Source organism: Astatotilapia calliptera, chromosome 18, assembly GCF_900246225.1.
Source record: "Astatotilapia calliptera chromosome 18, fAstCal1.2, whole genome shotgun sequence".
In the NCBI taxonomy this organism is placed as follows: Eukaryota; Metazoa; Chordata; class Actinopteri; order Cichliformes; family Cichlidae; genus Astatotilapia; species Astatotilapia calliptera.
Window position 1 is genome coordinate 31,690,914 of NC_039319.1, and position 26,487 is coordinate 31,717,400.

At 43.4% G+C, this 26,487-nt stretch overlaps 1 protein-coding gene across 4 annotated transcripts in view; it reads right to left on the reverse strand.

The window, feature by feature from the left end:
* The window catches only part of rnf31 (ring finger protein 31), a 54,915-nt gene that overhangs the window by 19,036 nt on the left and 9,392 nt on the right, over positions 1–26,487 (reverse strand). For 3 of the 4 annotated variants that reach the window (XM_026150332.1, XM_026150335.1, XM_026150333.1), the window contains exons 5-16: positions 21,257–21,313; positions 16,050–16,233; positions 15,518–15,686; positions 12,046–12,179; positions 11,289–11,461; positions 9,881–10,114; positions 8,249–8,434; positions 7,998–8,165; positions 7,714–7,899; positions 3,909–4,115; positions 3,638–3,811; positions 624–722 (exon numbers count right to left, since the gene is read on the reverse strand). In XM_026150332.1, coding sequence (XP_026006117.1) covers positions 624–722; positions 3,638–3,811; positions 3,909–4,115; positions 7,714–7,899; positions 7,998–8,165; positions 8,249–8,434; positions 9,881–10,114; positions 11,289–11,461; positions 12,046–12,179; positions 15,518–15,686; positions 16,050–16,233; positions 21,257–21,313 — 1,971 coding nt within the window. The remainder of the gene's footprint in view (positions 1–623; positions 723–3,637; positions 3,812–3,908; positions 4,116–7,713; positions 7,900–7,997; positions 8,166–8,248; positions 8,435–9,880; positions 10,115–11,288; positions 11,462–12,045; positions 12,180–15,517; positions 15,687–16,049; positions 16,234–21,256; positions 21,314–26,487) is intronic. The other variant, XM_026150334.1, reaches the window with a different exon arrangement.

Consider the following 26,487-nt stretch of genomic DNA (forward strand, 5'->3'; position numbering starts at 1 on the left):
CAAACTTCAGTAACCCTACAAACGTCACTGCTGTTTAGTTTAATGTCTTCATTTATGTTGGAAGTGATAACAGAGCTGTACGTTTGAATTTGTTTCTGAACTCCCTCAGTCAGGACATGCTATATTGTATTTAGATGGAAGCTAGCGAGCTAACTTCCTGCTAACTTCTAACTCCGTTAAATGTCATAAATTCCGTTTTCATGGATGCCTGGATGTTAAACTCAATTGTTACACCTGGTAGAGCAGAACGCTGATCATTTTATTACAGATGGAAGAATTTAGACAATTTTTCAACTCTCAGTGATGCCGCAGTGATCGTTTGACCTATGAACCTGCAGCAGAGTTTGGGCCCAGGCACGGCTAATGACGTCAGACTTAAAGACTATAGCTTCCATCTGGGAAAAGTGAGCTCTTCACTGGTCACCAACTCAATTTCAAAGTTTGCAAAACTACTTACTGCACTATTGTTTCATATAAAGAAAATTGAATCTTTAACACATGTGAAGCATCAATAATCCAAAAACGTGTACTCAAACTTGCATCACTTTTAAATAGAAATTAAGTAATTACATTAAGTAATTTGTTCATTGAGATTTTGTTGCAAATATTGATCCTGTACTCACGTGACAGCACCAGAGAAATTTGGGGTCCTTGATTAAAGCCTGCTCTGTCAGCTTCTTGTGAAAAAGCTCGTAGACTTCTGGCTCTAGACACTCTCGCAGCTGTGAAGACCAAGTTTTAGAACGTTAACTTCACAGAATGTACATGTAAAGACTGATTTACCTGTCACGACTAGTCCTGTTCTTCCTGTAAAAATATTTGTACAGAGTAGAAGATCTCTGGAAGATCTTCACCAAGTATGGTGTCGGTCACTCTTTCCCAGGTTTTACTCATACTGCAAACAATGCGTTGTATGTTTGTCACTCTTAAATATGAACACCTTTAATAAAATAACACAAGTAAAGACAAAATGCCGTTTCTAAGTGACGTGTTTCTTATTAAGAGGAAAAAAATCCAGACATACGGCGGTGGGTGAAAAAACTCTTGCCCCCTAATAACTGGTTGAGGCAAAAACTGCAATCAGGAGTTTCAAATAAGTTGTTAGGATGACTGGGTCGTTGTCCCAGGGTTTTTGAGTTTATTATATTATTTATTATTTCTAGTCTTGCTTTCTTTGAGTTCTGTCTTATGGTTTATGTCTGTCTTCTCTAGTTGCTCTGTCTCCCCTGTCAGCTGTATCCCCTTGTCTAGTTGGCGTCTCTGTGTATCCTTAGTTGCTATATCCCCGTGTCCAGTCAGTGTCTGTGTCTGCCCTGGTCCCACGTCTCTGTTCCCTCTGTTGCAGTGCGTGCGAGTCTGTGTCTTTAGTTCAGTTTGTGTCATGTTTCCTGTTTTATTTTGAAGGTCCTTGTCTGAGGTTAATGTATCTGGTTTTGCTTCCCCTTGTCTCGTTAGGCCTGATTTGCCCCAGCTGTGTTTCCCTCCTGTTATTCATTCCCAGATTGCTCCCTCTGTGTATTTAAGCCCTGTGTTTCTCGGTGTCTGTGTCGCGATTTACCGTTTATTTTGCTGTGTGTTCTGTCAGTCCTCTGGTTTAAGTTTAGTTTGATTTTTTCCAGTTATGTTATATTTTGAGTTTTACATTAAAGCTGTTTTGAGTTCACGACTGTCTCCGGAGTCTGCACCTTGGGTCCTATTCCTGTCTGAACACAGCCACACATAACATAACTGGCATGAGTCGTTAACAGCGCTGTGGAGGAATTTCGGCCCACTTGTCTTTGCAAAATTGTTGTAATTCAGCCAAACTGGAAGGTTTTTGAGATTGAACCTTTTTAAGGTCGTGCCATGGCATCGCAATCATGTTCAGATCAGAACAGTGACTCCAAAGTCTTCATTTTGTTTTTCTTCAGCGACTCTGAGGTGGACTTGCTGGTGTGTTTCGGATCATTGTCCTGCTGCAGAACAGAAGTGCACTTCAGCTTGAGGTCATGAACAGATGGCTGGACATTTTCCTCCAGGATGTTTTGGTAGACAGCAGAGTTCATGGTTCCATTTACCACAACAAGTCTTCAGGTCCTGAGGCAGCCCCAGACCATCACACTACCACCACATTTTACTGTTGGTGTAATGTTCCTTTTCTGAAATGCTGTGCTACTTTCACTCCAGATGAAATGGCACATCACACTTTCCAAAAAGTTAAAGTTTTGTCTTGTCAGTCCGGAGAATATTCATCAATCATCAAGATGTTTTCTGGCAAAACTGAGACGAGCCTTTATGTTCCTATTGAGTCAGTCCTGGTGTAACTTTGGTCAGCCGGCCACTCCTGGAAAGGTTCACCACTGTTCCATGTTTTCACCATTTCTATGTTTTTATACTTATTTTTTATACAAGAGATATCAATTACTTATGTTCTCATTTGTTCCTGAATTTCCTTGGATCACAGCAGGATGTCTGGTCCTGTTTAAGTCTTATTTAAGAGATTTCTTAAAGTGCTTTTAATTTTTAATCACTTTTTCCACACAGGGCCACAATAATAATAATAATAATTATTATTATCATAACAATAATACTAACACCCTCATTTTGTGTTTACTTGTGTCATCTTTGTCTAATATTTAAATTTGTATGATGATCTGAAATATTTCAGTGTGACAAACATACAAAAAATAGGACCTCAGGAATGAGGCAAACACCTTCTCACACCACTGTGAATAAAAACTGGTGCTGACAGTCACAATCACAGGTATTAATATAATATTAATACTTCATTTCACCCTTTGTCTCCAGTAATAGAAATATAAAGATTCCAGACCTCAACACTGATTGTAACGCACTAACTCTAACACAGGTGTTCCACAGACTGACCTGGACATGCACTGCATTAGGACATAATGATATGACCAAAATGAAAGTGATTACTACCCCTCTCTTACAATATTACTCTCATGAATGTAAAAAAATCGGAATAAAAATTAAAGTTCTGTATAATTAGTAAGCCTAGAAAAACAATATTGCAATAACTAAAGATACATGTCGTGTACATGTTCAGGTTTTTGATATTTTATGGGCAGAACTATAATCGATGACATAAATAATAATCTGAGAAAGGAATGAAAATATGTTTTACTGTTAAACAGGAGAAAAAACATAATCAGTCCCTCCAAAACTTGCAGGAAACAGCATTTTGAAACTGCTGCTCAGCAGCCTGTAATTCATTTTCAACCCAAACAGCAAAGTTAGATGTTGTTTGTCAACTGAATTTTCTGGCAACCAAACGTTTGTGTACAAGAATGTTGGTACATTAACCTCTTGTATATTTTGTACATTGTCCAAAATATTGGATTGGAAATAAACTCAAAGAAGTAGAGACACTAAATCGTACCCTGCTCAGCTAACAGCTAACAGAGTGAAGCCAATGTTCTGCTCATTAATATAACATCAAGACATTTAATCCATTTTAGAAAAGCTCTGCAGAGAAACAACAACTGAGCAAAGAAAAAACAAAAAAATGCAGTTCATTGTTTTACTGAACTGTAAGTGATGGCAGGCTTTATAGTTGTGGTTGACAAGATGACAATGTAGCAGTCAGCGAGAGGAGAGACATTCTCATTCCTTTCCCGGTTTATTTGCTTCCTACCTGGATGTCCAGGGTGGAGAAGTAGCTGTTGAGGTGTTCGGGGTCATTGATGTCAGGCTCCCAACAGACTGGACACACCATGTCTCTGATGTGTTTGTCCCTTACAGCGATGGTAAAGTGCTGCTGAAAACAACCACAGCACACAGAGCACTGACACGACGTGAGAGACTGCATCTGAGAAGGGGAGGTGGGAGGAAGTAGAAAATCAAGAAATGGAAATCATTCAGAAAATTATTTAGTGACTCAAAAGCATCTGTCAAGTAACCCTAACTTTGCTGTGAGGGAAAACCGAGAGGCAGATGGGACATTCTTTGGCGAGCACTCGCTTGATAAATTCCCTGTCGTGGGACTCTTGCACTGCCTGCACCACATCTTCTAGGGAATAGGGGGCGCTGTGCTCCAGAAGAAGCGACAGTGCCAGCTCACAGCGACCCCAGCTGGGTAGATCGTAGACTGCTAGAAGCCACCGACATACACGCTGAAAAAACAATAAAATCATGTTAAAATAGACTTCACATTTTCTACCAGTAATGCCAAACATGGTGTCTTTGTAAAGTACTGTGTAACAGTTGCAAGTCACTCCTCATTTCTGTGAAGAGAAGCCTGAAGGCTTCTCTTCACTGGCTTCCTGTTAAATCTGGAGTCTTAAATAACTAATCCCCAAAAGTGGATTTTGTTCATCTGGACGTAGCGTTTTCAGTGGGAGAAATAATTTGTTACTCATCCAAATGACTTCTTCAGTCTCAGCTGACTGATCCAGCTAAATCCAGTGGAGTGGTTTGGTTTAAACTAGATTAAAGCCAACAATGGTCTTAAAAAATTCTATATTTTAAAATAAAATGATCTCCTCCTTGAATCGCTACCTTATCGTGGTGGAGGGGTTTGTGTGTCCCAGGGATCCCAGGGGCTATGTTGTCTGGGGGCTTTTGCCCCCTGGTAGGGTCTCCCATGGCAAATTGGTCCTGGGTGAGGGACCAGACAAAGAGCGATTCAGAAGACCCTTATGAAAAGAATATCGAGGGAACAGTTTAACCTGCCCGGGATAGGGTTACCGGGGCCCCGCCCTGGAGCCAGGCCCGGGGAGGGTGCCCGAGGGCGAGCGTCTGGTGGCCGGGCCTTAGTCCATGGGGCCCGGCCGGGCACAGCCCGAAGAGGAGACATGGGCCCATCCTCCCGCAGGCCCACCACCCGCAGGAGGCGCGCCATAGGGGTCGGGTGCATTGTGTGCCGGGTGGCGGCCAGGAGCGGAGGCCCTGGCGGACTGACCCCCGGCTGCCAAGACTGGCAATAGGGACATGGAATGTCACCTCTCTGGTGGGGAAGGAGCCTGAGTTAGTGCGTGAGGTTGAGAGGTACCGGCTAGATATAGTCGGGCTCACCTCTACGCATGGCTTGGGCTCTGGAACCAGTCTCCTAGAGAGGGGCTGGACTCTGTCTCAGTCTGGAGTTGCCCCTGGTGAGAGGCGGCGGGCTGGGGTGGGTATTCTAATATCCCCTCGGCTTGCTGCCGGTACGTTGGGGTTTTTCCCGGTGGACGAGAGGGTTTGTTCCCTGCACCTTAGGGTCGGGGAACGGGTCCTGACTGTCATCTGCGCTTATGCTCCGAGTTCGGAGTACCCAGCCTTCTTAGAGTCCCTGGGGGCTTGGTTAGCCTGTGGGACTCCGGAGGCAGCCGACAGGTATCGACAGGCCAAGCGGAATGCGGCTCGGGCAGTGGCTGAAGCAAAAACTCGGGTGTGGGAGGAGTTCGGAGAGGCCATGGAAAAAGACTTTCGGACTGCCTCGAAGAGATTCTGGCAAACCGTCAGGCGTCTTAGGAGGGGAAAGCGGTGCTCTACCTGCACTGTGTATAGTGCTGGCGGAGCGCTGCTGACGTCGACTGAGAAAATTGTCAGGCGGTGGAAGGAATACTTCGAGGACCTCCTTAATCCCACTGACACGTCTTCCGAAGAGGAAGCAGAGTCTGGGGATGAGGGGAATGACCCGCCAATTTCCGGGGGCGAGGTCACTGAGGCAGTTAAACAACTCCTTGGTGGCAGAGCCCCTGGTGTTGATGAGGTCCGCCCCGAGTTCCTGAAGGCTCTGGACGTTGTAGGGCTGTCCTGGTTGACACGCCTCTGCAATGTTGCGTGGAGATTAGGGGTAGTACCTGTGGACTGGCAGACCGGGGTGGTGGTCCCCATCTTTAAGAAGGGGGACCGGAGGGTGTGTTCCAACTACAGGGGGATCACACTCCTCAGCCTCCCTGGGAAAGTCTATGCCAGGGTGCTGGAAAGGAGAGTTCGTCCGCTAGTCGAACCTCGGATACAGGAGGAACAATGCGGTTTTCACCCTGGTCGCGGAACACTGGACCAGCTCTTTATCCTCTCGAGGATACTTGAGGGTGCATGGGAGTTTGCCCAACCAGTCTACATGTGTTTTGTGGACTTGGAGAAGGCATTCGACTGTGTCCCTCGGGGTGTCCTGTGTGAGGTGTTGCGGGAGTATGGGGTGTCTGGCCCATTGCTACGGGCCATTCGATCCCTATACAACCGTTACAAGAGCTTGGTTTGCATTGCCGGCAATAAGTCGGACTCGTTCCCGGTGGGTGATGGGCTCCGCCAGGGCTGCCCTTTGTCTCCGGTTCTGTTCATAATTTTTATGGACAGGATTTCTAGGCGCAGCCAAGTGGCGGAGGGCTTTCGCTTTGGTGGCCTCAGAATCTCATCTCTGATTTTTGCGGATGATGTGGTTCTGTTGGCTTCATCGGGTGAGGGCCTCCAGCTCGCACTGGAACGGTTCGCAGCCGAGTGTGAAGCAGCGGGAATGAGGATCAGCGCCTCCAAATCTGAGGCCATGGTTCTCAGCCGGAAAAGGGTGGAGTGCCCACTCCGGTTCGGGGATGAGTTTCTGCCCCAAGCGGAGGAGTTCAAGTATCTCGGGGTCTTGTTCGCGAGTGATGGGAGAAGGGAGCCGGAGATCGACAGACGGATTGGGGCTGCAGCTGCAGTAATGCGGACGCTGCACCGGTCCGTCGTGGTGAAGAGGGAGCTGAGTGTAAAAGCGAAGCTCTCAATTTACCGGTCGATCTACGTCCCTACCCTCACCTATGGCCACGAGCTGTGGGTAGTGACCGAAAGAACGAGATCGTGGATACAAGCGGCAGAAATGAGCTTCCTCCGAAGGGTGGCTGGCCTCTCCCTTAGAGATAGGGTGAGAAGTTCGGCCATCCGGGAGGGGCTCAGAGTAGAGCAGCTGCTGCTCCACATCGAAAGGAGCCAGCTGAGGTGGTTCGGGCATCTGGGTGAGGTGTTCCAGGCATGTCCCACCGGGAGGAGCTTGTGAATCATGATTCACGAGTCAGTAAAGTGATTCTCAAGTATTGAACGATTCGTTCATGATTCGCACGGCACTATTTGAGAGTGAGAGTGACACACCGAGAGCCGGTCTGCAGATGTCTGTGAGCACACAGAGCAGAGATCTGAGCGAGAGGGGCTGGTATTGTGTGTGTGTGGATAATAGCAAACACAGAAATTAATTTTGTTCACTCGAATCGACTTTTCTGCACTGAAAATCATTTTCTCCTCAAAATACAACATTTGCACTTGCATTTTTTTTATACATGCACTCACAATAGAGACACAAAAATAACGCTGTAGAGTTTTTCCTTCCCACTGTCACCAAGCACTACTCATAGAGGGTTTTCTCTGTATTACTGTAGGGTCTTTGGCTAACAATATAAAGCACCTTGAGGCAAATGTTGTTGTGATTTGGAGCTATATAAATGAAAGTGAACTGAACTGGACCTTAACACTGAAAATGGTCAAGAACAAGGACAGGACTGAAAATGAGCGAAATAACAGCAATGTCCAAAGAAAACCTTTAAATGGCCTTCAGAAAGACAATGACCACTTTACAAAATGCCAAGAAATCCCAACTTCTTGGAAGCAAAATATAAAGAAATGAGGATGACCCATTTGAAAAAAACCTACAAATTCCAAAATAAAAATCCCCGGTGTGGCCATAAACTAAAGATCTGGGCTTTAAACTGGCCCCAGCGTAAACCAGTGAGTGACATCACACGGCTGTGGTTTTACCTGCTTGTCAGGATGGTGGATATCGACAGGAGGCTCAGGTTTCTCACTCCAGATGCGTTTGTGGAAGGGCTCCAGAAGTGGTCGTTGTAGCAACGCCAAGGCTCCTCTTACCTCACCACCACTCTGCCGTAAAACCTCATGACAGTGACTTTCATCACTAAAGCCGAGTGCACACAGCTCCTTTAACTGATAGGATAGAATGAAGAAATATAATTGAATGTCTACACAGAGGGTGGAGTCATGAAATATCAGGGAACAATGCTAAACGTTTGACCAAACATCACCTTGGCGAGTCGGTCTCTCAGAGCTTGTCTGGCAGCTCTCTCTGTGTCACCCCCTGCTGTAAGCCAGGCTTGTTTAGCTTCTGCTCTGGAAAGCTGGATCACACTTTCTGTTTCTGCAAGATCTACCACTTTGCCAGCCTCCTTGGTGAGATCCTGTGTTATGTTATTCTGTGTAGCAGGACAGTTTCACTTTCAGAAAACACAGAACTATAGTCAGAGTGATTTGTCAGGTTTAACAGGAGGTTACTGACTTTGTCTTCAGTTGAGGTCTTATCTGAAAATGACTGAAAGGACGATGTCGCCACCAACATCCTGATCTGGTCTAAAAGCAGGGGAAGTTCAGTCTTTAACCACTTGCAGGGCAGGATGTTGCTGTCCCCAGCTACCCTCATGCTTGTGTATACTTCCTCTGGACTCACTCCTTTCTTCTCCCCATGCTGACACAGACATGAAGATCAAACGAACTTGTGTTAAGACTAGAGATGGACCGATCCGATATTACGTATCGGTATCGGTCCGATACTGACGTCAATTACTGGATCGGATATCGGAGAAAAATAAAAAAGTGTAATCCGATCCATTAAATATCAAAAAAGCACCTCACAAAACTTGCGACATGGCGTAACTCGGCTCATAACCGTAGCACATCGCAGCAGAACGGGTCACGTGATAGAGCGGCTGTGTGTATTTGCAGCCTCGCTAGCAATCCGGCATTTCATCTCCGAGGAAGTGATCCCAGAGAGAAGTAAAGCAAGTGTGTAAGTTCATCTCTGAGTGTTTGTAAAGCATTCCAGCGTTAAGTTTAACAACCAATATATGGAGCGACTGCCTCTTCTCTCTCCTGCTGCTACTTCAATCGAAACTAATCAATGATCAGCTGATCGGCTTTTCTGTCGCGAGTCCGTCTCTCTTGTTTGTTTATTGTTCACTTTGCGCCAGAAAGAGGAAACCAGCGGCTGAACAACAGCAGCACGTTTTAGCTTGATCAGCTGTTGTTAGAATTTATTTACTTTCTACACCAGGATCTTTTTCTACAGCTGACGCTGGTAACTGTGCAGGGGCGGATCTAGCAAAGTTTAGCCAGGGGGGCCGATAGGGCATGAACAGGGAAAAGGGGGCACAAAGACATACTTTTCTTTCTTATTCTCATTTAAAATGTCGAGCTTTTAATAAATAATTATCCGAATCTTACACCCAAAGTTTTAATCTGATGTAAAATGTATAGAAGTCTATTACTGTATATAGTAACTATTAAGTCTAATATACCCTAGTAAGCTATAGTACTTTTTCCTTTGGAAAGATACCATCTGTGCAGTTCTGTTAAAGAAAGATGTTGAATCTATTTAATTGTTCTTGAAAAATAATTGATTTCTGTGTATTTTTTTTTTAAACTGCATCAAATTATAGTTGTTTACGCCAATTAAGCATTATGAGGTGGAGGGTGGTTCCCTATTTTTTTTTTTTTTTTTTGCTGGGAGTTTGCAACCCTATTAGTTAGGTTGCTTAATATTTCTGCTAAGTACTCTTCAAAATACCAGAATAGGGAGGATGGAGCAGGTTTAAGTTTATTAGATTGATCAGTTTTGCTGAACTATGAAATATTTTGGGTGCAGTGTATTTTTTACATACAGGTTTAACAGAATAGCTTTAGTGTGTTTTTTTTTTAACTTGAGTATGAACTTATACAAAAAGCAGCAAGATATTAAAAAAACAGTTTTATTGATTAAAAAATACACTATATCGGATTCATATCGATATCGGCAGATATTCAAATTTATGATATCGGTATCGGTATCGGACATAAAAAAGTGGTATCGTGCCATCTCTAGTTAAGACATGAAAAGAATTCTGTATGCAGATATAATGACAGTACGGTGACTTGCTCTGATTAGTTGAATCAGCTTTAGCCCCTCCTCCTTTATCAAATTCTGCCTCCAGGAGTCCAGATCTTCAGGAGCAGGTTCCTTCGGTTTGATCGGCAGAGCAGGGACACGTCTAACAGGAGAGGGAGGGCGGAGCTTCACTGGCAGCGGTGCAGGCTCTGGGCGAGCCAGGTCACACATCTCACACACCATAGCCGGAGAGTAGTTCAGATATGTGCAGAACTGACACACCCACTGGAGCAGAGTTACAGGAAGAGAGTCACTAACCACGGTGAACCATACTTGCCAACCTTGAGACCTCAGAATTAGGGAGACATTGGGGAGGGGGGCGTATATATATATATAAAAAACATGAATTTTACAGTGTTTATTTAACGGAGAAAATAACTTAAATAAGTTAAAAATAATTTTAAGTTATCTTAAGTGACTTATATATCATGTTTAACCTGAGTAGACCGCGGGGGGTCTGAAAACGATGTGCTGGGAGTTCGCTGTTCTCTCCGGCTCAGATATTTGAAGTTTACTCAGCTACATTCTCGCCTGAAAATATGTTAAAAGTTTATTTTACGACCCAGAAAGAGTAACAAGAGTAATATTGAAACTAAGTCGCTGCCGCCATTGTTGGAAATCGGAATTGGAATTGGCTGGACCGCACTATGAAATCTGGGATATGGTTTTTTAATTTTGTTGTCCCGGTGGAAAATCGGGAGGAATGGTGGCTTGGGGAAATTTTTGGGAGGGGCACTGATATTCAGGATTCTCCCAGAAAAATCGGGAGGGTTGGCATGTATGCGGTGAACAGCCACAGCATTAAACGGCTGATGAAGAGTTATGATCAGGAACGATAATCATATCTAACTCACACTATTAAAGCCTCAAAATTACAACCGTAAACCTGACAGTGATCACTCACCTCTGTACATGTAAATTATTGTACTGTAGTGTAGGTCTCGGTACAGGCATGAAATGTGGGGCCTGCCTGGAAGCCCCACTATGGGGCCTGGGTGGGGCCCCTGTAGGGAAGCTCCTGTCTACAGTATGAGCATGTGGCACTTCATACTGGCATACTGGGGTGGCTGTAGCTCAGGAGGTACAGCAGGTCATCTACTGATCGCAAGGTTGGTGGTTTGATATTTGATGAATAAATTGGAGTCCTCATCATGTCATGTGATTTTCTGGCTTTCTTTCTATTATTGTAGGGTCTTGGACAACATAAAGAGCCTCTAGGCAACTGCTGTTGTGATTTGGCACTATAAAAAAATGAATCCTTAAACAGATGTGACTTAAACCACTGCAGCGCAGTACCTTTAATAATTACAGCATGCTCTAATCGCTGTAATGAAATGTTATTAGCAACAGATAGCTAGCAGGATGAGCGCAGAAATGTGACCACACTCACACACCTAACCTGACTGTCAGGGTCACCGGGCATCCCCAATACTGGTGCTGGAGGTCTGGGTGGGGTTATGGGTGGGTGCGACGGGGTCACTGGAGGTCGCGTCGCCAAACGAGGTCGTTCACAAACCTCACACAGAATACTACTGGCTGCATTCACCATAGTGCAGCTCTTACACTGCCACTCTAAAAAAACAGCGACAAACGTTATTACTCAAACTGAGCTTTACAACAAAATTCTTACAGAAGCCTTTGTGAGAATTACTCTGTTACAAAGGAAAAAAATGATCACGACAAATAATGGAGGTTTTTAATACACACTAAACATAAACAGATCTACATGTAGATCTTATGTGTAGTTTTTATGAATATTTTATGTTCTTTATGAATACTAACTAAGATAATGACAACATAGTATAATAATAATAATGGCGTTTTCCTGCTTCAACAAGTCGTAGATTACTTGTTTATGTTCTGCCCGACAACTCGGATCAGAACTGCCAGCAGGGAGGCTGCAGAGCGCACCCTGGTGGACAAAAACTATGTTATAATAACACTGGTAACATGGTTGAAGGAGGTTTCCTCTATGCAGTTACTAATATATTGACTATTGGCCGAGCTATGGTTCAAACCAAGAAGCTCCATGTCATTTGGAAACAGTGCAGCACTGTGCCAGCCATCAGTTTCTATGTTGAGGAAAAAAACCCAGAAAAATAAAAGATAACAACATGCTATTGCTAGAGCCTGAGATACACCAAAGGATAACAGACCGATGATAGTAGCAGGCTGACATTCCTCTTCTTTAGAGCCGAGGGGTTCCAAGCGAGGCTGCTCACACTCGTCACAGAGCACATCCTGGATAGAGTTGACTTTAGTGCAGTGAAGGCAACGCCAGGTGGAAGAACTTGAAAAGTAAAAAGATCTAGTTTAAGATGAAAAAAGTTAAACCAGCAATAGTCGTATATATGTATGTGTATATATATATATATATATATATATATATATATATATATATATATATATATATATATATAGTCGAGATGAAATATTATTTTACATCCATAATCCTTATTATTGCTGTTGCATCATTTATGATTTATCATTATTGTCATTTCGTGGACACATTTATTGAAACTGGTGAGGTTATAGTAAAGTCTGTATTTCAGGTGTTAGCATAAGCACATAATAATCTTTCATTGCAGGGGCAACTGTAATCATGTTATACATATATTGCATAATTAAAGGGTTGAAGCTCAGTCAAGTTAATTAATGGTTTGAAGCTACGGGCAGCGCAATGTCTGGCCGATCAGTGGAGCAAAGTTCAGCTATTGAAAGGTTGCCTACATGTTTACAGTATAATTTGCTACATATTGCCTGTGTGCATTCAGCAGGCTGCACTGGAGTTTGCCTGGTCACAGATGACGTAGAGGGGGGTCGTGCACTTAGATTAACGACACAGACACATAGCCTGTCTGGGTAAACTGACTGCAAGTGTTGTTTAAGTCTGGACAAGTAGAATAAGTCTGGACAAGTAGAATAAGTCTGGACAAGTAGAATAACAGGATGCATCTGGAGGAACTGAAAGAGGAACTGTTCTGTTTTAGTGACGCGAGGTACTGGTCATCATAAGTATAAATCACCTCCACAGGACAAGACTCAGCAGTCCATCTGCATCTTAAGGATAAAGGACACTCTTTCGAGGATGCCAATGTTCACATTTTGGACAGAGAGGACAGATGGTTTGAAAGAGGAGTGAAAGAAGCCATCTATGTCCACTGTGAGCGACCATCTTTGAACAGAGGCGGGGGTTTACGACACCAACTCTCTGCCATCTATAATCCAGTTTTGAGATCCTTCCCAGACGCCTTAACGCCCACTCACATCCTGGGCCATCTGACCTCAGGAATTCGCATGATAAGGTGGGGCCAGGTTTCACAATGAACACACCCGAAACTCTGGCTGATTGGGACCCACACCCAGTTTCCCACCTTGGCTCAGGCGATTAGAGGATCATCAGGGGGTCCTTTTGTCCCTCTGTGGGGGGAAACTCCCACTAGGTTTAAATCTGGGACTCTCCACCATTTGACCTTAGAACTGAAGAAGCTTCTCGGATGAGAGGTGAAACGTCTTCAAGCAACTTAAAGAAGTCCAGACGCTTTTCTTTGCAAGCTCCTTTGACTACGATGACCTGGATGACTGAGAACCTTCACAGACACAAGTATAAATATTACACCCACCTATTGTAAGGGGAGATGGAGCTTGATGTTTTGCAGAGCCTATCTTCACCACATATATGTGTTTTAATAAAATAATTTGTGTTGACCCACTATGGACTTTCAGTCGTATGTCTCTTCCTCAAAATTCGAACCGCGACAATATATATATATATATATATATATATATATATATATATATATATATATATATATATATATATATATATATATATATATATATATATATATATATATACACATACATACAGTGGGGCAAAAAAGTATTTAGTCAGCCACCGATTGTGCAAGTTCCCCCACCTAAAATGATGACAGAGGTCAGTAATTTGCACCAGAGGTACACTTCAACTGTGAGAGACAGAATGTGAAAAAAAATCCATGAATCCACATGGTAGGATTTGTAAAGAATTTATTGGTAAATCAGGGTGGAAAATAAGTATTTGGTCAATAACAAAAATACAACTCAATACTTTGTAACATAACCTTTGTTGGCAATAACAGAGGTCAAACGTTTACTATAGGTCTTTACCAGGTTTGCACACACAGTAGCTGGTATTTTGGCCCATTCCTCCATGCAGATCTTCTCGAGAGCAGTGATGTTTTGGGGCTGTCGCCGAGCAACACGGACTTTCAACTCCCGCCACAGATTTTCTATGGGGTTGAGGTCTGGAGACTGGCTAGGCCACTCCAGGACTTTCAAATGCTTCTTACGGAGCCACTCCTTTGTTGCCCGGGCGGTGTGTTTTGGATCATTGTCATGTTGGAAGACCCAGCCTCGTTTCATCTTCAAAGTTCTCACTGATGGAAGGAGGTTTTGGCTCAAAATCTCACGATACATGGCCCCATTCATTCTGTCCTTAACACGGATCAGTCGTCCTGTCCCCTTGGCAGAAAAACAGCCCCATAGCATGATGTTTCCACCCCCATGCTTCACAGTAGGTATGGTGTTCTTGGGATGCAACTCAGTATTCTTCTTCCTCCAAACACGACGAGTTGAGATTATACCAAAAAGTTCTACTTTGGTTTCATCTGACCACATGACATTCTCCCAATCCTCTGCTGTATCATCCATGTGCTCTCTGGCAAACTTCAGACGGGCCTGGACATGCACTGGCTTCAGCAGCGGAACACGTCTGGCACTGCGGGATTTGATTCCCTGCCGTTGTAGTGTGTTACTGATGGTGACCTTTGTTACTTTGGTCCCAGCTCTCTGCAGGTCATTCACCAGGTCCCCCCGTGTGGTTCTGGGATCTTTGCTCACCGTTCTCATGATCATTTTGACCCCACGGGATGAGATCTTGCGTGGAGCCCCAGATCGAGGGAGATTATCAGTGGTCTTGTATGTCTTCCATTTTCTGATGATTGCTCCCACAGTTGATTTTTTCACACCAAGCTGCTTGCCTATTGTAGATTCACTCTTCCCAGTCTGGTGCAGGTCTACAATACTTTTCCTGGTGTCCTTCGAAAGCTCTTTGGTCTTGGCCATGGCGGAGTTTGGAGTCTGACTGTTTGAGGCTGTGGACAGGTGTCTTTTATACAGATGATGAGTTCAAACAGGTGCCATTCATACAGGTAACGAGTGGGGGACAGAAAAGCTTCTTACAGAAGACGTTACAGGTCTGTGAGAGCCAGAGATTTTCCATGTTTGAGGTGACCAAATACTTATTTTCCACCCTGATTTACCAATAAATTCTTTACAAATCCTACCATGTGGATTCATGGATTTTTTTTTCACATTCTGTCTCTCACAGTTGAAGTGTACCTCTGGTGCAAATTACTGACCTCTGTCATCATTTTAAGTGGGGGAACTTGCACAATCGGTGGCTGACTAAATACTTTTTTGCCCCACTGTGTATGTATGTATATATATATATATATATATATATATATATATATATATATATATATATATATATATATATATACACACATATATAGTTGTAAATTCTGAGGATTACTGCACCCTTGTAAGACAAAGTACATTTTGCCAAGAACTGCTTATCCTGACCCTTCATTGCTCCTGTTTTTGGATGAAGTTGATGACGTGACAGCTGTTCGATGGTGGTTGGCTCTCTCAGGGTAGGAGTGATACAGTCTGTCACAGTCTGAGCACAGCCCCTGGAGGCAGGTGAGGCAGTGGGCTGAGATGCGAAATATTCCGCAAATAGCGCAGTTCTCTGTGAAACAAAACAACAATGACACAACACTGCTTTCTGCTATAATTTGTACCCACTCACAGCAAAGATTCACCATTGTTTTGCAATGTAGCACATGATACGCTGTTAAATCTAGACTTAGAAAGTGTAAAAATACAACGTAAAAATTCATAATAACTGGAATCTTTCCTTCCAGAAGTTGAGGCTCAATTCGCACATCTGGCCTTCAGGGTAAATGGACTGCTTTTCTAGGCCTACAGACTGAAGCTATATTTCCAAATCATATGTCACACACTCACATCCACATTATGATGACACATTGATGGAAGTTGAGTGTCTTTAGCATCAAGACTGAGGAAGTCAGACATCAATTTGTCAGCTAACCTGGATGTTTGCTTGAGAAGGTGGAAAAGACCTGAATGGACCTGAGGCTTTGGTTGTTGGCAGAGAGCGAGTGGCTGCGGTTGCTCTCCCTGGAGGATCGACGGTATAGGGAAAAAGCTAGAGACTTGGTCTGGCTGTCTGCATGGCGTGACGAGATCACAGCATCAGTGTTGAGTCCCACATCCTAAGAAAAGAGAAAAGTGGCTGAACGCTGGCTTTAAAACTAGAGATGGTTCACTGATGGTCTGATAGTATATTAATATCAACATGGCTTCATTAAAAATGCAATCATAAAGACAACGTATGTAGATAATAAGAGGATGCCAATAAAGCTGGAAATCTGAAAGTCTCTATTTAAACTGTGGATGTATGGACAGAATTCCACCCCTCACTTGTGAACAAGACCCCAAGTTTGTCTAGGGAGCTTGGGAAGAAAAGCGTCTGGAAGTTTCTTGAAGATGTGTCAGCTCTCATCCGAGAAGCTTCTTCAGTTCTAAGAGGAGTTGGCGGAGAGTCACAGATTTTTAGCCCTACTGGGAGTGTCTGTAAGAGGGCCGTGGATCCCGTATTGTTCCTCTGCCTAATGATGGTCGTTCATCTTTGAACAGAGGCTTACGACACCAACTGTCTGTCATTTTGGATTATAGCCCACTCACATCTTGGGCCATTTCATCTCAGTACCACAATAGGGTGGGGCAGGGTCTCACAATGGGTTCACCTGAAACCTTAGTTAAAATGCAGGAGTTAACAGACACCCATTTTCACACCTTGGCTCGTGTGATTAGGCAGAGGTGGTCCTCGACCCTCTTAGGGATACTCCCAATAGGTCTTAAAAATCTGGGACTTTCCACCAAATGCTCTTAGAACTGAAGAAGCTTCTCGATGAGAGGTGAAACATCTTCAAGAAACTTAAAGAAGTCCAGACGCTTTTCTTTCCAACATACCACGATGACCTGGATGACTGAGAACCTTCACAGACAAGACCCCAAGATGCCTAAACTCTCTCATTTGGGGCAGCAAGTCCCTGCCCTGGCTAATTCTAATGCTAATTCTCATATCGAACACTATCGAAGCTGAAAATCTCCACTTGAGAAAGCCAAAAAAGCCAACTGTTTCAAAACCACAAAAGAGCAAAATAATTATTAATTGTGGACTATAAACATTAGGTCACTCTGTTTCCATTTGTAAAAAATTAACAATTGATCAAAACCTGGTTACAGGAGCAGGTATTAAGGTTCAACATACCCAAGTCAGTCAAAATATTGGTAAAGTTTATTTGAAGGTTTATTTGAAGAGTGTAAGTCAGCATTTAAAGGCAAGAGTGAAACTAATGACTAATCTGACAGAGGACTCATCTCTGTGCTTGTCCTGTTAGACAAACGTATAGCCACATCGACCCACAGTACAATTACACCCAGCCCGAATAATTATATTATATCATTTCAATAATTTCAAATGTCAATTATTAATGGCCTGTTGGTATATGGCATCCGAATCTTCAGCCCTGCTGAGAATCTATGTAGCCGGGGTCAGACTTCATTTTCATGAGCACACAATGCGGCCAATCACATTAAAAAGACTGAGTGGGATCATACCACGATGTGAAAGAAGGAAGGTGGGCAGACGTCCTGGAGACAGCAAGTGTAACGGTACAGGCTGGGTACGCCGAGAGACATGGGAGAGGGATTTGAATGCAAGCATCTCAGGGAAAAATGAGCAGCATCTGGCCGCATTTCAATGATACTGGAGACTACAAAGCTGAGTGCAGAATTTATAAAATTAGGAGCTGGCTTAAGTAATACATGTTTTTATTTCCACCGTGGAGGACAAAAAGGTTTCAAAGTTGCCGGGCCTTAAACCTCCTGTGTGTTCTCCCTACTAGTATGAAATGCATCAAAACAAGGCTTTTATGAAAACACTGAATAAAAATTGCTTCCGTGAAAAAAATCAAAATTTACAGTTCAGTATTCAATATTACATAAACTACATACAAAGTGTCTTTGATTGGCAGAGATGCAGAAATGTGTGCATGTACCACAGAGCCATGGCTCAGTGTCCTAGTATCTAAGTACTCCGACTTCAATGTGTTCATGAAGCCGTTTACAATTCTTGTTTGAGCTGCTGCTCACCACAAGCAAGCGCAGGCATACATTTTGGACTTTTCACAAGTCTTACAGCTTTTCCTACTGATACAAACTTCCCTTATAGCCATGCATACTACACAATTTAATTAAGCAATAAACAGTAAAATAACAGAAACCTTCCTGTTTCTATTTTCTACTACAGAAATTTTAGTTTTGATTAGTAAGGTACCAACCTTAGGATTAGTAGATGACCTGATCTACCTCCTGAGTTACAGCCACGCCTTAAAAATCTGACAAATATGGTGTCTAATCAGGATGGCATTAACTTGGATTCTAGTAACACTGTGAGGAATCCTGGAGTAGTTTTGACCAGGATATGTCCTTCAATGTGAACATTAAACAAATATGTAGGACTGCTTTCTTTAATCAGCACAGGGCAGGGATAGCTCAGTAGGTAGAGTGGTGGCCCTCAATCCATTTTGGACAGAGAGGACAGATGGTTTGAAAGAGGAGTGAAAGAAGCATCTATGTCCACTGTGAGCGACCATCTTTGAACAGAGGCGGGGGTTTACGACACCAACTCTCTGCCATCTATAATCCAGTTTTGAGATCCCTTCCCAGACGCCTTAACGCCCACTCACATCCTGGGCCATCTGACCTCAGGAATTCGCATGATAAGGTGGGGCCAGGTTTCACAATGAACACACCCGAAACTCTGGCTGATTGGGACCCACACCCAGTTTCCCACCTTGGCTCAGGCGATTAGAGGATCATCAGGGGGTCCTTTTGTCCCTCTGTGGGGGGAAACTCCCACTAGGTTTATATCTGGGACTCTCCACCATTTGACCTTAGAACTGAAGAAGCTTCTCGGATGAGAGGTGAAACGTCTTCAAGCAACTTAAAGAAGTCCAGACGCTTTTCTTTGCAAGCTCCTTTGACTACAATGACCTGGATGACTGAGAACCTTCACAGACAAAGAGGGAGCATATTTCACCCATACTGGCTTCTCTTCGATGGCTCCCTGTTACATCAAGAATTGAATTTAACCCTTGTGTTGTCCTTGGGACATTTTTGTCCCTGAGGTGTAAGGAAATCGGGAGGACATTATGAGGGTTACATTCACCACACGTGAATTTGTTTAGTATGTAAAAGATGGATGAAGCCACTGTGATGTCATCCAGTGGTCTTTGGACTGTTTGTTTTATGGAGATAACTGTTTAATCTCGGTTTGCTGCTTCATTTGGTCCCATTTCCTTAACCCTCACAATGTCCTCCTGATTTCCATACACTTGTGGTCCTCAGGGACAAAAGGACAACACAGGGGTTAAGTAAATAAGTGATTTATTAAACGATGAAATACAGATTTAAACAGTTTAGTGGGGATGGGATAAAGTAAAGAGATGCACCTGAAGCTAGGCGAGTGGCTCCAGCAGATCCCAGGAACAACATCTGAGATCTCTGTCCACAAGAGCACAGTCCATTAACAGCAAAGATACTGCTCAGGACCCTCAAGCTCCCAGGCCTCTCGGAAAGGACCCCCAAAAGACCAAAGGATAGATAGAATGTATATAAAAAGCATGACATTAAGAAGTGCAAGTTGAAATTGCAGGAAGTAATTTCAACATTAGTGGATGGAGACAGGGTGGGTTTAATGTGTGTGGGAGCAGAGGGTCTCTGAGGTGTGCTTATTGTTGTTGGTGACTACTCTACTGTGATTATTATTATTTTAATGTGAGAAAGTGGTTTATGGAAGTTATATAGTGATGTATTAGCAAATGTGAGGAGTTCAAGAGATTAAAAAGAAGTAGCTGGTTCCTTATCACAGCATGAAGCGCTCCCAGTATGGAAAGTCATCATGTTTATAGAGGGTCATCTATTCTATAGGGAGTGCACAGTGTGGCGTCAGCACAATCTTAACTAAAAGGTCACGAGCAGCCTCTCCTCCAGTTTATTCCTCTTTAAAACACCTCATACCTACATACAGACAAATGGAAAAACTTCTAAACCGGAGGTTAAAGTAGTAAGGACTGGACCGAGGAGGAATTACAAGCCTGCTACGCCTACACAGCCTGGAGTGTTTCTGAAGCTGCAACCAGGGGGGGGGACGACCAGAAACCAGAGGTCCAGAAACAAGCTGAGCAAGGAGATCAGGGTAACTAAAGGAGTTACAGTGAAAAGCTAGAAAACAGCTTCTTAGCTAATGACCGTGCATCAGCTTTAAGAGTTGTGAGAGTGCCTGTGCTGTATATATGTATGATCTATAGCAATCAGAAATATTGTGTGAAGGCCAAGAAAAATGCCCGAAAAATGTTTTTTCCCAAGTGGATCATCACGGCTTTTGCCTTCCTTCTATCTTAGTCCTGAGTCTGTTGACTCAGTGGTTTTGATTATTATTATCTTATGTTTCAGGTTAATTCTTAAGGCTTTCTTGTTCTTAGGGTTTGGTTTCTGTTTTGTATTTTGAGCGCCTTTGGTTCTGTGTCTCTGTGCCTGCCCTGGTCCCACGTCTGTGTTCCCTCCCTGTTGCCATGTCTGATGTCTTTGCGTTAGTCTTACGTGTCTTGAGTTGAGTCTGCGTTGATTCCTGTGTCTCGTTAGCTTTGATTTGTACCTGCTGTGTTATCACCTGTTCCCCATCCTCTTGTTGTCCGTCTGTATTTAAACCATGTGGTTCTCTCTGTCTGTGCCACATCGTCAACGTCCTCCATGTTCTGGTGAAGTTCTAGTTCCCAGTTCTGCTCTCCTAGTCTATGCTTCCTAGTTCTAGTTTCCTGAGTCTAGTTAGTTTTAGTTTGTGTTTGAGGTTCTTCATTTGTTTTTTGTAAAGTTTACTTCTAACAAAGAGTGAGTCCACATCCTGCCCACACACAGCACTAGCCTGACACCTTCCTTCTTTCACATAATGGTATGATCCCAGTCATGACCTGCTCCAAATGACATGCCTCGTGCTTTCTTGGCATATATAATTTTTGATCACTGCTTGCTTGAATCCGAATGATTAAGCTTCATTTCAGCGTAACTGTGGTCAGCACAGTAGCGAGCTCTTTTTGATGACACCGGTTTTATTTCCTGCAGTTTGAGAGCCACCAGTTTAACCACTTAAATGTAAGAGAAGAGACTCACCTTGTGTCTGAGTGTAGGAATGATTCTCTCATAGAATTCAGGATGGGGATGAGCCTCCTGAGATCAAACCAAACAAGTCATAATTAATGAAAAAACTACAGTGCATGTACAGTAGTGTGTGTGTGTGTGTGTACACACACACACACACACACACACACACACACACACACATATATATATACATATATATATATGTTTGCAATAGCTTGACATTTGAAAGTATGTCCTGTTAATATATCTCTCCCAAAGATGGAACAGTCATTCTCCTATCTGATGACGAGCCACTCTCCATGCTGCATCATAATTGACTCGTGTTCCTCAAACCAAACATCATAAAAGGAGTTGAGCGGTTCATTTCATCCACAGAGTTGCTTCACTTGATGCAGTCAGTATAAAGTCCTCCAGGAAGTGATGGTGATGAGTCAACAACTAAGTTATGTTTCTTTTTCTTGTTTTGAAGCGTTTGCCATAATTCTGGGTTGCTTCATTCATGATTTTTACTATATGATTAATAGGAAATGAGAACACTGTTTTTTCCCCTCAATTTAATTTGTTTGATTTGTGCATCTCTGAAAGATTGAACTGACTTTTGGCACAACTATAACAAGAGTTTCCAGTTAATCACGTCACTCTTAGTCATGAGCCAGTGACCACAGAATAGCCTCCTTGCTGTTGCTGGGAAATGTGATGCCAAGATTGATGGATATACTTCTGCTCTTTTATAAGGTAATTCAAATATTAAGGTGGTTATAATAATTTGTTACATCATCTTCATAGCTATATACACTGTCACCACCAAAAAAAGGTCACAAACTCTAATATTTCGTTGGATCGTCTTTAGCTGTGATTACGGCACGCATTCGCTATGGCATTGTCTCCATAAGCTTCTGCACTGTTACAAGATTTATTTCCATCTATAATTTTTCACCAAGAACTGCTTTGCTTTGAGGATGATAGAGTCTGAAAGCCTTCTCCAGCACATCCCAAAGATTCTCAATGGGGTAAAGGTCTGGATTCTGTGGTGGCCAATCCATGTGTGAAAATAATGTCTCATGCTCCCAGAACCATCTTTCACAATTTGAGCCCGATGAATCCTGGCATTGTCATCTTGGAATATGCCCGTGCCATCAGGAAAGAGTATAGTATAGTCAGTATATTCAGGTAGTCAGCTGACCTGTTTTGGAGCACATCGTGGCTCAAGAGTTGGGAGTTCGTATTGTAATCGGAAGGTTGCCGGTTCGAGCCCCAGCTTGGACAGTCTCGGTCGTTGTGTCCTTGGGCAAGACACTTCACCCGTTGCCTACTGGTGGTGGTCAGAGGGCCCGGTGGCGCTAGTGTCCAGCAGCCTCGCCTCTGTCAGTGCGCCCCAGGGTGGCTGTGGCTACAATGTAGCTGCCATCACCAGTGTGTGGATGGGTGGGTGAATGGGTGGATGACTGAACGTAGTGTAAAGCGCTTTGGGGTCCTTAGGGACTAGTAAAGCGCTATATAAATACAGGCCATTTACCACATACTGTTGGTGAACCTCGACCTGACCAACCAGACCCCGATCATAGCACTGCCCCCACAGGCTTGTACAGTAGGCACCAAGCATGGTGGGTGCATCACTTCACCTGCCTCTCTTCTTACCCTGATGTGTCCATCATTCTGGAAGAGAGTAAATCTGGACTCATCAGACCATATGACCTTCTTCCATTGCTCCAGAGTCCAACCTTTATGCCCCCTAGCAAAGGGAAGCCTTTTTTTCCGGTTTGCCTCACTGATTAGTACTTTTCCTACAGCTACACAGCTGTTCAGTCCCAATCCCTTGAGTTCCCTTTGCATTGTGCGCGTGGAAATGTTCTTACTTTCACTATTAATCATAGCCCTGAGTTCTAGTGTTGTTTTTTTCTTTGATTTGACTTCAACGTGCAAGTGATCATGATCATTCAGGATTTTTTTCCGGCCACATTTCTTCTTCTAAGACGATGGGTCCCCACTATCCTTCCACTTTTTTATAATGCGTTGGACAGTTCTTAACCCAATTTTAGTAGTTTCTGCAATCTCCTTAGATGCTTTCTATGCTTGATGCATGACAATGGTTTGACCCTTTTTACACACACTATCATCTTTTCCACGACCACGAGATGTGTCTTTCCACATAGTTGTTTATGAACTGAGAAGCAACTCATTGCATCAGTTAGGGTTAAATAACTTGTTGCCAACTGAAAGATAATCACCCACGCAGTAATTTTCAAGTAAGAGGCTCATACCTATTTGCTTAGTTAAATCTAGGTGGCAGCTTCTTTGGGGGCCAGTCAGTGTATATTGTAGGGTCTAACTTACAATATAAGGCCTTGAGGCGACTACTGTGTTGTGATTTGGTGCTGTATAAATAAAATTGAATTGAAATATAAATAATAACATGAAATACTTTACTCTGGCTGCAGGTTATTCTGATGTCTGACGTAGAGTTTCCTTATCACAACCCTAGTTGTGTTGAAGTTTGGAGGAACTTCAACCAGAGTTTGAGGGTTAGAGCCAGACTGCTGAAGCAGCCAGCAGCACTCATACTCAGTGCAGGGCTCGCAAAATCGCAAACCCAACGTCCCGGGGCTAGCAATTTTTCCAGTCGGGCTACCAAAATCCATCTCAGCCCTGCCCGTCAGGCTATCGTAGGAAGGAAAAATATATGTCAATGCTTTTGCATTCTTTCGCAAATGTAGCTGGGTAATTATGTCATTGGCATTGATGAGCCACTGTCAACATATTGAAATCGCGTTTGAATTTACGCTAGTTTTTTGCTTTCACTTTCACTTTGCGATCACGCAAACTGTGTATATGTCACACAGTGGAAAATTGTGTTTTTATAGTTTGTTTTGGATCAGACTGTGTTGGTACATAGTGTCGATTTTATTTGCATGATTTTATTGTAATAGTGATATTGCATGTTTGTTTATTGATATTCCTATTGCATGATTTTATCCCCATATTTATAGTGTGTGTTTAGTGTTGATTGAACAATATGCTTTTTTTATTCCACTGTGGATTAAGCGGACAATTGTAGGCACCTGTGAGGTTGGGGCGTTCCCTGAGGTGGCCTTTCAGCCGCCAAACTGACTTAAGGGAGATAGTGAGCGCAAAGACTGAAAGAGAGACACACGAAAAGTGAAGAGCTGGAAACAAAACGTGTGCAAGCCAGCATATGAACAGAAGGACCTCCGGCCTGACTGTGGGGCGCCACGAGACATTCGGCGATCGGCCAGCATAACCCGGCGATCCAGTCCCGACGGACAGAATAGCGACCGTGGGAGGCGACGCGTGAAATCCACAGTAGGGCAGGGGTACGCCTCTGCCTGCATCTGTGAGTATTGCTTTCCCACTGTTGGGCGCTAGGCGTAGCTTTGCCGGGGAAGGGTAACAGCGGCTGCGCCGACAACGTTGCTGGCCCGTGTCTGTTGTTTCAGGGCGGAGCTACGAGGGAGGCCGTGCGAGGAGGTGGAGAGTGGCTGGACTGCACGATTGCGCACAGTCAGGTGGAGATAGGAGCCTCCTCCCTGGTCTTCTGCTGGCGAGATTCCCCATCCCAGAAGAGGAGTTCCTCTCCTGTCTCTTTCAGCTCAGGAGAATTTGCCCGCGTGTTGCTGGACTGTGAGAATTAGGACCCTGGGGGGAGTTTTTAGCATAGGGAAAAACATTCATTTAGCTTTGTGTTTTTAGTGTTTAATCATTCCTGCCGGCAGGGTTTTTAGCAGGTTGCAAACACTATTTTTATTGTATACGGGGATTTTAGCTTGTATTCGGGGCTCTGACTGTGTTTTATCCTGAAAATAAATGGTGTGTTTGAAGCCAGCTACGTTTCTGTGCTCTGAGCGCTGACCCACTCACTCCCCTTTCTGCTTGTATGTATACAGACGTGGTGGTGAAGATTTAGGTCCACCAGTTTAGCGGCTACATATAGAGAGCGGCAGCACTGATTGGTGAGTGACAGATCAATTGCGCACCAATTCCTCTGGCATCGTCTTACCAATCGTTAGATTACTATTCAAACGTGACAAGTGAAATCTCCTGCAGCAAGCTTAAACATGTCATAGAGGTTCATTTCGCAGAGAATCGCTGACTGTTATGTAAGTACGTGTGTAAAAGCAGATGAATTTATGAAGGTATTTTAGTTCTGCAGAGCCAAATGAGACAGGTCAGGGTGAAGACGGGACAGCAAAGAAAAGCTGATCACAAAACAGAAAACTTATGACAAATCAGACAATGAGGCAAAAAGAAAGCGCAGCTTTTTTTGTTTCATGGACAAAAGAATTTCTGTGGTTGGAATATGATGAGCTAAATAACATGATGTTCTGCCAGGTGTGTCATGAGTTTCCCTCCATTTCTGAGTCGACAAGCGCCTTTGTTACTGGGACCAGTCATTTTAAGAAAGACCCCATCAGAGCCCATGAGAAATGCAAGAAATGCATTATTGCTCAGTCTGCAGTATCTTTCCCAGAACAAAAAACAATTGCAAAAAACATACTAACAATAAACAATAAACACAGACTGATTCATGTTCTACAGTTCTTACAAGTTCATAGAAATTTCTGTTCAATTAGAACCAAGTATTTGAGTTGATGATTGTAATTTTTATACAGTTGTTGTAATTTGTGTTTTAACTTTTTTTTGATTGATGTTTTGTTTCCTTTACAATATTATACTTTAATGCAGCGGTCCCCAACCTGTTTTGCGCCACGGACCGGTTTATGCCCGACAATATTTTCATGGACCGGCCTTTAAGGTGTCGTGGATAAATACAACAAAATAAAACTAGTACCAGTACCGAAAAAAGAAGATTTATTCATAACAGACGTGAAAAGACCCAGGAAAACCGAGTTAACGATAAAAACGATAACAAAATAACGCTGAAAACCGATAAAACCCTGAAAACTATACATTTCACACCTGAGCCTCAACTCTCGCGGCCCGGTACCAAACGACTCACGGACCGGTACCGGTCCGAGGCCCGGGGGTTGGGGACCGCTGCTTTAATGTATAACATTGTAAAGGAAACAAAACACCAATCAAAAAATTGCTCTTTTTTTTAAATTCGGGCTACTTAAATTTATTTTGGCTACCAAAAGCTGAAGAGTGCCTGCCCGAAAGGCTACCAGGGATTTTGAAATTTTGCGAGCCCTGCAGTGAGTGAAAAGTATGTGACCTGTTTCATGTGTCTGTATCCCAACAGTCAGAAGTCAACTTCACATTTA